At 36.2% G+C, this 13,028-nt stretch overlaps 1 protein-coding gene across 13 annotated transcripts in view; it reads right to left on the reverse strand.

Annotated features, from left to right (window-relative positions):
* The window catches only part of Birc6 (baculoviral IAP repeat containing 6), a 242,185-nt gene that overhangs the window by 71,546 nt on the left and 157,611 nt on the right, over nucleotides 1–13,028 (reverse strand). For all 13 annotated transcript variants that reach the window (XR_010040847.1, XM_063230115.1, XM_063230081.1 and 10 more), the window contains 2 exons: nucleotides 11,821–11,994; nucleotides 9,698–9,894 (listed from right to left, as the gene is read on the reverse strand). Coding sequence is in view for 12 of the 13 variants with exons in the window: in XM_063230115.1 (XP_063086185.1) it covers nucleotides 9,698–9,894; nucleotides 11,821–11,994 (371 nt within the window). In the remaining variant the exon portion in view is untranslated. The remainder of the gene's footprint in view (nucleotides 1–9,697; nucleotides 9,895–11,820; nucleotides 11,995–13,028) is intronic.

The following is a 13,028-nucleotide window of genomic DNA, read 5'->3' on the forward strand; positions in this document are numbered from 1 at the left end:
CAATACGCAATTTTACACACATCTTATACGTTTCCTGCCATAGTTCCAGCAACTCTCCATGGAGTGCCAAATTCTTTTAGTAGAGAATAAATACTGAGAGGGTCTGCTTCCAGATGGTATTAGCAATACATTCAGACAGTATATATGTGTGTGAATTCATACATAGACATATCTAGTATGTACTACTCAGAAACATCAAGGCCGTAAACATAAACGACAACAAATGTAGTTTCATTACATATTAAAAGAGACTACCAAGACAACATAGTGAGATATACGTTTCTAAACTAGACACTGAGTGTCCACACACTGAAACCACACACGATAAAGAAGTTTTTCATTCTGAGCTAGACATGGTGGGGTGTACCTGTAATCCTAGCACTCAGGAGGCTGAAGCAGAGGTTTGCTACAAGTAAAAAGCCAGCCAGTTTTGGCCTCAAAAAAAAAAAAAAAAAAAAAAAAAAAAAAAAAAAATTCAGTAAAATAACTGACCAAATTAAAATAAGATTTGCAGTTTTAGTCAGGCAGGCATGGTGGTACATACCTGTAAACCCAGTGCTGGCAAGGCTGAGGCAAGGAATATCACCATGAATTCAAGGACAGCCTGAACTGCATAGTGAGACCCTGTCTCAATCAATGGTATTGTCTCAATATAAACTTCCTGATTTTGATAATTATACTACAGCACATTAGAGAAATAGCACATTAAGAGAAAGCCTTTGTATTTAGGAGTAAATATGCACCATGTCATAATGTGATTTTAAATAATTTGAAGAAATATTATAATTCTAAGCATGGTTCCCAAAGAAACCTTAAATTATTTAAACATCTATTTCACTTGCATGGCCATAAACAAGACTAATCACAAGTTCCCTACTCAAAGATATAATTTAATGAACAAAAGGAAAACAGTAAAGTTGTCTCATCATTCACTTAGAAATGACCTCACAGAGGAAGAAGGGCGCAAACAGATACGAAAGACATTCTTAAACTGACCTACAGTTATCCTAAACATACAAAGATACTAATACAATAATTCCTACTTTGATATCAGCCTAACCTGACTATTGAGGTAAGAATGATAGAACATAAAACAGTCCCAGTATAAGTACACTGGAACTTAGGGCCTTTTTGCTTTGGAGTTCAGCCCATTCTGATATTGTTTCTCAGGGATATTTTTCTTTTTCCTCTTTTTGGAAACAGTATCTCACTATTAGTTCAGGCTGGTCTTGCTCTCACTATGTAGCCCTGACTGGCTTCAAACTCAGTGACCTTCCTGCTTTAGCCTCCCAAATGCTGGGAGTACAGGCAAACTCCACTATGTATGCCTTTCAGGTGAATTTTAAAGCATGTTCACATTCAGAAGTTTATACTGCACAAAAAAATAGGTTAGCACTACAGTACCTCTAAAATGTGAAGGTATAGTAACAGAGACAGAACTTTACCTTCATGTCATTATTCAATTTTCTTAAAAGATCATTTCTAGGGGATGGGGATTTAGCTCAGCGGCATAAGTGCCTGTCTTGCAAGCAGGCAGTCGTGAGTTCGATCCCCGGTACCGATAAAAAGGAAAAAATACCAAAAAAAAAAAAAAAAAAGAAAGATCATTTCTAAAATGATGACATGAAACAAAAATATTGGAAAAACCAAAAAGTTCTTCGTTTATTACATATATGATCTTTAACAAGCAAATGTTAAAGACTTTCAACCTGAAGAAAATCACAGCAAAGTGAAACCATTACTCATTTCCCACTCACTAGTATACTGACAAAAACCCATATATATATATATATATATCCCAAATAAGTGGAAACAATCAAAATGCTAATCCACATTGTAAGTACAAACTATATTATCATTCAGTTATAAAACAGTACATTAGGGTAGTACAAATGAGACTACTACAGGTTTAGGCAGAAATAAATTAATTTCGGTTCATATTCAGGAAAAGAACCAAACTGTAGACTCTAATAGCCTCAAACTTGTGATCCTCTTGCCTCACCCTCTCAGTCCTGGGATTACAAGTACACACACCACCATACCTGGCTACATTTGCTTATTTTATTTTAATTTATTTATTTATTTTGGTGCCAGGAATCAACTCCAGGACACTGTGCTTCCAAGGCAGGTGCTAATATTTAATTTTTAAAACTATGCATTTACATATATGTGGTAAAAACTTGTATTTTACATTTTCTAAAGATCAAAATTGAAAAGGTATTTTAAAATGCTTTTTAGATATGCCAATATGATGGTACGTGTCATAAATCCATGGCATGTTGAGACTAAGGCAGGAGGATCACAAATTCAAGGTTATTCTGGGAAATTTAGAAGGACCTTGTCTTAAATTTAAAATGGCTGCAGATATACTTCAGAAGCAAAGCACTCGTCCGGCCGATGTGAGGTTCTAGATTTACCATCCAGCCCTGGAAAAACAGAAACAGCAACAGATCCCTTCCCCCATAATTAGGACATGGTGGTACATGCCTACAATCCTACCACTTGGGAGGCTGAAGTAGGAGGGTCACCAAGAGTTTGAGTCCAGTAAAGCCAGCCTGATCAACATAGTGAGACGCTGTCTTAAAAAAAACACCAATAACCAAAAAAACCTATCCAAATATTTACATTTCTGACATAACTGGATAAAACATTTCAATTTCCCAAAGACAAGACTATTTAAGAACCTTTTCACATTGAATAACGTTTGGAAAACACATAGAAGAGATTATTCTGTTGTCAATGTACATGATGTGATTTATATGGAAAGCTTTAGGAATTAAGATATTCCAGTCATCTGACATACATTCTATTTAAATCAACTACTCGCATGTATTACAGCAAACATCTTACAATTCTTATGACACAAAAGGCTTTTTGCTCAAGTGATCAAATGCTGCAATTTAATTACTCCCCATCCCCCCCAAAACAGGAAGCATTATTTTGAACTAAGGGGGGGGGTAATATTTTTTCAAAAGCACTCAGAATTAAAAGTTATAATAAAATATAATTCTATATGTGGTTTAGGTAACAAATCGTTTCCAAGAAATTTCTTTTAATTTTTTTGGAAAGAGGGTTTTGCTAAATTGGTGACCTTGAACTGAACTCACTATGTAGCGCAGGCTGACCTGAAACTGTGCTGTGTCAGGTACACAGAGAAGTGTTGGAAGTTTTTCCTTTTAAAGCTTCTATCATTAGTCTCAGTTATTGAAAAATAAATGTTAGAATCTGTAACTAAGTACACATTTCATAATTATTTTAGTTCTCTCAATTTCTGCTTCATGTTTTGAGTTTATACTTTGAGTTTATGTGATGAAATAACACACATGTACAGGATTATCATGACTTCTGAATCAATCCTCACATATTAATTCTGAGTCTATAATTTTTCCTGGAGGGTGTTTTGTTTTAGAAGTAATGGTGGACTATACTGGACTCATGGAGGCTTTTGTCCCTATTTATATGGCAATTCCTTTAGCACAGGAATGTAGTCTTTACTTTTAATGGATGGCCCCAGACAGGACTACAACTAGAAATTTTATTACCTTTGTGAAAGGCAACAATGGAAATCTCTGCATGCCAATTTAGGTTTACCAGCCTTTGACTGGCCTCAAGAGATCAAACATGGCTGAATACAGGAGGAGCCATGTTGGAGAGAGAGAGACTCAGAGAATGGAGCTAGAAACACAGGTAATTTAAGCATGCATAGTTGGTTTTCTATCTAATGCTTTTCCGATGGTGAATCTCTAATGCTGGCAACTTTGGAGATTTACATAGGCTAAGCATTTTCCAAACTGTCAAATGTTATTTATTACTTAATAATTTTCTTAATTTGTCTCTTTCTTCTCACATTTTACTATAAGCAGCAAGAAAACAATGGGATATACCTTTACAATTTTACTTGAGAATCTCTGCTAAATATTCAGCTTCTCCACTTATTCATCTCTTAAAGGTGCTGCTTCCACCTGTTGTGTTTTGGACACAAATAAGCTAAGGATTCTATCGTTATGCAACAAGTATCCCTTTTCTTCAGTTTCTAGTAACTTGTTCCTCATTTTCTTCTAAACCTCATAGCTGGGTCTGGTGGCCCACGCCTGTAATCCCAGCACTCAGGAGGATGAGGCAGGAAGATTGTTGCAAGTTTGACACCAGCCTGGATTACACAGTGAGTCCAAGGCCAGGCTGAACTGCATAGCAAGACCCTGTCTCAAAAAGACAAAAGGAAAAAAAATTGAAGCAAGCTCTTCTAAGCCTCATTATACATCCCCCTACCACCACATGGGATAGAACACAAGGCTTTGGGCATGCCTCGCCAAGTGTTATACTACTGAGCTCTATCTCTAGCCCACTATCAGCACTTTTAACATTATACAAAACCTGCTTATGATAATTTGGGTAACCTCCTGTAACAAGCATGTATTCATAGCAACCATAATAACTAGATGAACAGGTTAAACGTGGGTTTTTAAAGCTGGCTTTTATTTTATTTAGTTTGAGATTAGGTATTGCTTTGAAGTGCAGGCTGGCCATAAACTCACTATGTAGTCCAAGCTCGCCTTGAACTCAAGGCACATGTCCTGCCTGAGACTTCCAAGTGCTGGCATTACAGTTGTGTGGCACCATTCTCTGCTAAAGCTATCTAATCTGTAAATGGCACACAAAACAGGAACATAGGTTATACTGAAGGTACATGTGGAGAGCAACACACACTATTTTACTCATTTCTAATAATGACCATAACTAGTATCAGACCTAAGAGCATCACAAAAGTGAAAATACTAATGTAACAACCCTGAAATCAAGATAAATGCAGCTAGGCTAGTAATGCACACCTGTAATCTCAGAACTCTGGGAGTCTGAGGCAACAGGGTAAAAATCAAGCCCAGCTTGGGTAACTTAACAAAATCCTGTCTCAAAGTAAAAACTAAAAAGGAATGAAGAAAGCAATCCCAAGTAACAAAAAATGATAATAAAGATGATGCAATAATTGACAATTAGCAAGCGTATTTGGTGTTTTTTTCTTTTTTTGGACTTAGTCTATTTACAGCTTTTTTTTTTTTTTTTGAACTGTAGAGCATCATACAATTACATTTCTCATTTTCTGACCTGAAAACAGATGCCTAAAGTGGAAATATTTTTAAAAAATTATTAAACTAGGTACATCCAAAATGACACAATTACACACACGATAATTAATTCACGAAGTATAATTTACTAGGATAATTCCAAGAATTTGGAAACAGCCAGTCAGGAGAAATCTAACCAAAAATTAAGTAACTGACTATTCATATATCCAGAATGAAATTTATCTAAATTCTCAAACCAGAAGCTAGAAACTTACGTGATACTATCACCATTGGACTAAACAGTGACAGTTCAAATCCATCCCCAACAGCTCTAACAGTTGGAAGCCCAAACACTACACTACTTCCTCAGTCTGTAACTAAATAAAGAGCAAGTATATCAGTTTGTCAAACATCCAGGCACCAAATTTTTAAACATTATATGCACAGAAAGACTAAGTGTTTATTATTTTCAATAACAAATAGTCATTAAATATTCTCAGCACAGCACCTGCCTGGAAAGCACAAGGTCCTGAGTTTCATTTCGAGAACAAAAAATAAATAAAATTTTCCCTTCCTCCAGCTCATACCTTACTAAAATCTCAAATATGCAACCTGTGTCACATAGTGACAAGTAGTTATTTGTGTGTGTGCGTATTCACTAACAGATACCAAATCACAATTAACAGTCCCTGCAAAAAAGGTTATGGCTTCTGGGCCTTGGGTTGGTTTCAGATTTCAAAACTAGGAAATATTCCAAAAATCTCACTTCCTTAAGGCAAACATGAATGACTGCCTGTTTGATTTTAAGCTTTCAGTCTAAAAGTGGCTATATGGTAAGTATAGAAAGACAGCCAACTAAGTGCAGTTTTTCTTTTTTCTTTCTTTTTTTTTTTTAATTTTTATTTAAGGAGAAAAGAAAAAAAAAGCAGGGAAAGGGGAAAGTTATACATATTTACAGTAAAAAAATGAACAGTAGGAAATCACTAGTTAATGGATTACATATTTTCATCTTAGAAATAATTGTTCAAGTCACAAAATTAAAGCTTGTAAAGTGGACATTCCATCAATGATATTGCAAACAGTTCTGTTCATTGATCCAATAAAACTCTGTGATATCATTTTCTATCTTATACACTTAAATATACATGCAGTTATATAGTTTGGAGCACTTTCTTTTCCTCTCTTTTGTACCATGACTATTACACATTTTGGGTTTCATTGGTCCCACGGTTCTTATTACTTTTTTGGAAGAGAGTAAAAACAAATGTGACATAACAGAACAGAATCGGTCAAGTCAAAAGGGTGGACATCATAGATAATGTAAAAACATAATACAAGGTGATCAACAATGGTTACCATAATGCCTCCCGCTATCTCTAATAGAATTGCCTATATCGTTAGTTATAATACAATTGAACAAAACAATAAAGAATAAAACCGACAAAACCAAAACATTGGAGACATTGTAGGTCTTCAAAAGTAGATAAAAGTCAACAAGAATGGGCGTCATAATGAATCTCATTATCTTCACAGCTGATGCCTAAACTTTCGAACCTGATACTATCCAGCAAAACAGAATAGGGGAACATCAGTTAAAAACCAGATGGTGAGAGTAATACAGGGCTTTAAATCAAGGTAATGAAAAGTCAACGTGGGTTACTATAATATATCCTGCTATTTTTTTTCTTTAATTAAAAGGATAAAGATCAAAAAGTAAATAATGGAGTGGAGATTGAGATAAAAGAGGGCATAACAACGAAACAGCACAGATCAAAACATAACCATTTAAGCAGAATAGTGTTTCACCACCAGATAATCCTAACCTAAAAGTAGTTACCATATTGTCTCTTTCTTTGAGATCCTTGAGTACAACTTCGTATACTGTAGCATTAAGTATATCAAAACAAAGTAAAACCATTCAAGAGAATGACAGCATTACAGAGTATTTAGAATCGACTAACAGAAAATGAACAGTGGTTTCTGTATAATCTCCTTGTCTTTAAAAGGTTTTTGCTTATACTATCGTACATAATAAAATCCAATAAGATACAGCCTATTTAGACCATTGGAGACAGAAGGACAAAAGCTAGATGAGACTTCAAAGCAAGATGATACTAAATCAGTATTACCTATTAAGACGTCATTTTCTCCAAAATAGCTGTTCCTATCATCCAATCTTCTCTGCCTCATTTCTGTTGAACTCTTTTTCTGTCAGTAGCTGTCAGTTTGTCTTCTTCATTTTGTTCTCTGCTCCATTCGTTGTGGCCTCTCTGCCATTATTTCTGGATTCTTTGTATTTTTCTTTTTTTAGAATATCCTGAATACTCTCTGTAGAGTTGAATTGGTGGTTGCAAATTCCCCCAGTTCCTCTTTATCCTGGAAGCACCTTGTTTTTCCATCAATTTCCAGGGACAGTTGTGCAGGATATCTCAATCTTGGCTGGAGATTATTATCTTTCAAAGCTTGAATTATTTCCCCCCACGCTCTTCGTGATTTGATGGTTTGTGCAGAGAAATCTGCTGTAATTCTCATGGGTGTTCCCTTGTAAGTGGTCTGTTTCTTGTCTCTTACAGCTTTTAATATTCTGTTCTTGTATTGAATTTCTGGAATTTTTATTATTATATGCCTGGGTGTTTCTCTGTTAGGGTTGTAGGTAGCTGGGGTCCTGTATGCCTCATACATCTGAGTATCTTTACCTTTTGCTAAATTAGGAAAATTCTCCTGGATTATTTCTGTGAGTAGCTTTTGTAGTTCACTTGTTTGTGTCCCTACTTCTTCTTTTATGTTCTTAATCCTTAAGTTATGGATCCTCTTATCATCTTCTTGTCTTTGTATTATTGCTGTTTGTTTCTTCGTTATTTTTAAGAAGTTTTTCATTTCATTCTCCCATATTACAAGTCTGCCCTCCAGTTCAGATAGTCTGTCCTTAGTTTCTTTCAAGCTGTTATGCCAGTCTTCTATAGACTTCTTAGTATCTTGGTAGTCCCTTTGAACCTGCTTCATGTATTCTATGCTTTCTCTGTTTTCTCCATCAAACAATTCTCCTCTTTTTTTCTGTTCTTCCATTCCACCACCTGTTTTTTCTTGGGTGGTACTTAGCATTTCTCTAACTATTCTGCATACTTCTAGCTTCAGGTCATTGGTAACTTCATTCCTGAATTGGTCTATGAGGCTCTCTATATGGCGCCTTATGTGTATTGGTGCGGTGTCTGCTATTGCCTGTTTCTCAGAATTGGGGGCCGAGGAGCCTTTCTTGTTGCTGCCTCTTCCCATGCTGCCTCTTCTTCTCTGTTCCTTATATATACAAGCTTATATAAGAGGCCCAGCTTCTCTCCCAGTCAGCCACAGCCTGATCGAATTGCGCCAGTTAGGTGTTCCCGCTCACCGCTGCGCACCAGGGAGTTACGGACCAGGCAGCCTACGCGTCTCCCCTCCCGGCCACCGTCAGGCTCTGGGATCTGGGTTGGGACAGCCTACCAGGTCCGCCGGCAGCATCACGAAGGCCAGGCACTTTTCACCAATCCCGCCCGAGAGGGGAATGTGTGGCTGGAGTCACCACCGCGCCCTGCTCCCGCAGGACTGCTCGGGCCCAGAAAGTCCTCTGCTGGAGTCAAACTGTGGTAGAGTGTCAGTTTCTCTCACTCACCTCACCACAAGTCAGTGCACGCCTCCCTGCCGTTCGCAGATTGCCGTTCTCAGAGCTTCTGCGCATCTCTCTCCTTGCCGAGCCACTCTAGAGGCAGCCAGCCGCCGCGCGGCGGGAAACCCAAATCGCGGCTTACAATGGCGCGGGGTCCAGCCTCCACACCGAGGCTTTTCTGTTCCTTTTTTAGCACCAGGACTGCATTCCAAGTTGGTTTCTCTCAGCCCAGTTCATTCCTGAGTCAGCAGAGCATATGTCCACCTGCTTATGTCTCCTTAGTCCGCACCATTCCTGGCTTCTGAGCCGAGTCTTTCAGAGAGCCTCCGGTAGTTGCTGTTATCTGTCCGCCATGTTCTCCCGGAAGTATCAAGTGCAGTTTTTCTATCCAATTTGGCCAAGCCAAATTATTCCGAACTAGTCTAAAAAAACTGTGGTGCTTTCTGATCATTCTAGCCTACCTCACTGTCCTTGTTTGGGTTTCAAACTGTGCCAACAGAGCCCATACTTTGGGGTTAGCTGCTTGGCCTCCTTAACGGACTTGGTGATAGCCATCTGATATAAGCCCTTTGTCAGTTCTGATTAAAGTCTGACTGCAAGTTTTTAAAACACGAGGAGACTTGCAAAAGAGCAAGAAGAGTAGTTGGAGACCCTAATCATGAAAAATGAGACTACTCTCGGAGAAAAGGGCCACTGTCTTTCCTGCACGTAGGTTATAGTAATAAAGTGGGCTGGACACCAAGGGAAGCCATAAATTTTGGCCCAATGTCCCTTACATATATAGTCCTACCCTTTGTTAGGCAAGTATTGTCTTTCAACATTCTTTTCAGTACCAACTACTTCTCATGAAGCTATGCAAAGGCAGACACTTGAAAGATTTATATAATGCTCCAAAGTTGTAAAGGCAGGAATACTGCTAGGTTAATGAAATGAAGCTTTAAAAAAAAGGATACAAAGCATTTTTCTATGGAATGTATCAAATTATGAATCTTACCTGTTGAATTACTTCTGGGTATAGCATGGGTAGTCTTTCTGCAATAAGAGCCAGTCCACCCATTCCTGCAAAAACTTGTAATGGTGACTGAATGGGACAGGTTTCAAGCAAAGATTCATCCAATATCCCATCTATGCACTCATCACTCGGAGTAAGAGCCTCATCTTCTGCACAGTTACCAAGTAAGTCTCCATGATCTGTACAATAATATATTACAAACAATTGAACAGGTAAGGACTCATTTTTATCATACACTTTCATGTATACAAGGAAATACTGTTGCCTTTACTATTCAACAACAAGGAAAAAAAATGACTAATTATTGAGACATAAGTGAATTAAGGCTGCATATTACAATGATGTCTGAATGACTTATGATACTATCTTTTATCACCTTGTTAATCAAACTATGGGTCATGGGTATCTTCTAATAGCTGCACTGAAATCCTGTCCTAGACCTGCAAAATGAAAAATCTGCATTTTAACACGTTTGTGTAGGTAATTTATAAATATACTGAAGTTAGAAAACAACTGTTCTGTATGATATAGTTGTAAGTTATAGTCTATGCTTTAAAAAAAAAAAAAAAAAAAAAGACTCCTAGCAAGTAATATGCATACATTATGTTCCAAAGTATCCAGTAAGGAAAAGGTGAATAATGACCAATATATTACTGAAAATTAAAAAATATACCATACCTGGTTTCACTTTTATTTAATAGGAAACACAAAATGTTACTGTGTTTGACACATAAGGAGCCCTTACAAACATTGAAAAGAGAAGAGAAACAAAATAAATCCTGCTGCAAAACTGAACAAAGTAAATGTACTATAGTAATATTTACTAAATCATCAATAAGTACAAAAAACTACATTCAAGAGAAAAATTAAAGAGTTTAAATATGATAGCATACTTGTATCATTTATATAGAATTTATAGTGGTGAAAAGTTTGAAACAGGGTTGAGGATTTAGCTAAGCGGCATAAGCACTGGCCTGGCAAGTATGAGGTTGTGAGTTCGATTCCCAGTACCAAAAAAAAAAAAAGAAACAATCAGAATGTTTAAAACAGTGGAAACATAAGTTTTATACATACAAAAAGAAAAAAAAAAAAAAAAACAAGCGCCAAGAAAAAAACCACACCTAGAATGATTCCCAAATCTGCAAAAGGAAAAATGTTTATGAGCATATCACCCATTATGAATTATTAATAAAGTTGTGCTCTCATTTTGACTATAAAATTACAATTCACATAGTTTTCACATGCACATGGGCTTGTATGGCAAAGCTATGGGGGAATTTACACAATCTAATTTCCAAATGAAATAATGCCAATTTGTAATATTCACAAATGATGCAATCTAAGTTCATATAATGAAAACAGTTCAATTAAGTCATTACTGATAGAAAGCTCTATCTTCTGAATCACAGAATGGATTTTTTTTTTTGAGACAGGAGCTCCTTATGTAGCTCAGGCTGCCTTGGCCTCAAACTGGTAGCCATCTTCCTGCCTCGGCCTTGAGTGCAGGGATTACAGGTATGTGTCTCCACACTTGGCTAAGACCAGATTTTTTTTTTCATATTTCAAAAATTTATCTAACTCAAATTGTGCATAATGGAGTAAAACCTTGAGTTGAAAATGTACCTATTATAAAAATGGTATTAATTCAAATATATACATGGGTTCTTGGCAGATTGATTCAAGTAATACAGAGCCGAATCTTTTAAAATACCAAAATGGAAAATAAAGAAGGAGGAACCTTAAAATGTCACAATAAATTTACAGAAATATTACAAACAATAAGAAAATATTTCAAATACAGTGATTTCAGTTGCTTTTTTTTATCGGAACAAAATGGAAAGATGGGTTCAAACAAAAGCTATTATAAATTACCAATGATGTCTGTCACCCTGCATGGCTTTTTTTTTAAACAGTAAATTAAAAATTTTAGTACAATCTAAAACTTTTGCCCTTTTAAACAAGACTATAGAAATGGTTTTGTCAGTATACTTATCCTAATTTCTTTCCTTTTGAACAAATATTTAAACAATTAAAATATCTAAATCTGAGTAATTTTTTCTCTCCATGTTAAGACCAGAAATTTTATAGTAGTATCACACACATACCTTTTTCAGGGTGTAGTCTTTTAAAAGAGTCTGTTTTTGACAGACTTGGGTCTGTGATAACTCTTGATCCCAATTTAACAGTCAAATCTATCGAACGGTAACCTTGAGGAAGTTTTCGGTCATACAGGAGTGTTAAAAGTTGGGCAAGTGTCATTTCAGCTGGCAACGGCTGACCTAAAAGCAATACAACTAAGTTGAAAACTAAGAGGAAAATAATTATTGAAATTTGATTTATTAGTTACACATTATTTTTGCTAAGTCAGACATAAAATTTTGTTTGATATTGATTTCAAAACACTTGACAATTAGCTGCTGAAAAAAGTCATAAAATTGCATTTATTTCTGACACATGTGAGCAATGATGTCTGTATAGTGCTATTTAAAGTACAACATCACAAACAAATAGAAACAAAGGAACACACCTTAAAATTTAGGGTTAGTACATTTTTCCATAAAGGCCCAGATGAAAAATATTTAAAGATGTGAGGCTGCATAGGACATTGCAAATATATGTCTATGTTGTAACAGAAAAATAGATAAGCTATGGAACCTAGGTTGTATTTTCATAAAACTTTTATTTACAATAAAAAGTATTCAATACACCACTCACAGTTTGACTACTACTGTAAACTGACAATGTAAAGCTGAGAAAGCAAATGTATTCTCATTTAGGTGGGAGTTTGACTATTCTGACATAGTACAAACTTAATAAAGTGGCTACCAACTTGACCAATCAAAATATACAAGCCTTGCCAGACATTGTTTTATCTAGGAAGTATTACAGCTTAATTGCCAGTGATATATCTGAGAGAGACTTACTAGAACTAATTTTAAGGAATTTGCCTCATACTGCTTTACATATACTTTATAGTACACTAACAGAAAAGTGAGAAAGCAATGAAATGGGAAATATAACTTTAAATAAATCCTTAAAAAGAATATATACTAGATACCTTTGTTTTTCATTCTTGCTTCCTAAACAAAGTCTCACTAGCTTTTTTTGTTTGTTTTTTTGAGACAGTGTCTCACTGTATAGTTCAGGCTAGCCTCGTTAGCAATTCTCCTGCCTCAGCCTCTTAGGTGCTGGGATTAAGGGCATGTGCCACCATGCTCTGTAGGGAGCGGCATATCTCACTGTTGCCACCTTATCTCGCCCTCCTGTTGACCTTTGCCGCGTCTGCCTACATTTCCCATGATCTTCATGTCTG

Source organism: Cavia porcellus, unplaced genomic scaffold, assembly GCF_034190915.1.
Source record: "Cavia porcellus strain 051 isolate PalLab524CR breed Dunkin Hartley unplaced genomic scaffold, mCavPor4.1 scaffold_1, whole genome shotgun sequence".
Taxonomy (NCBI): Eukaryota; Metazoa; Chordata; class Mammalia; order Rodentia; family Caviidae; genus Cavia; species Cavia porcellus.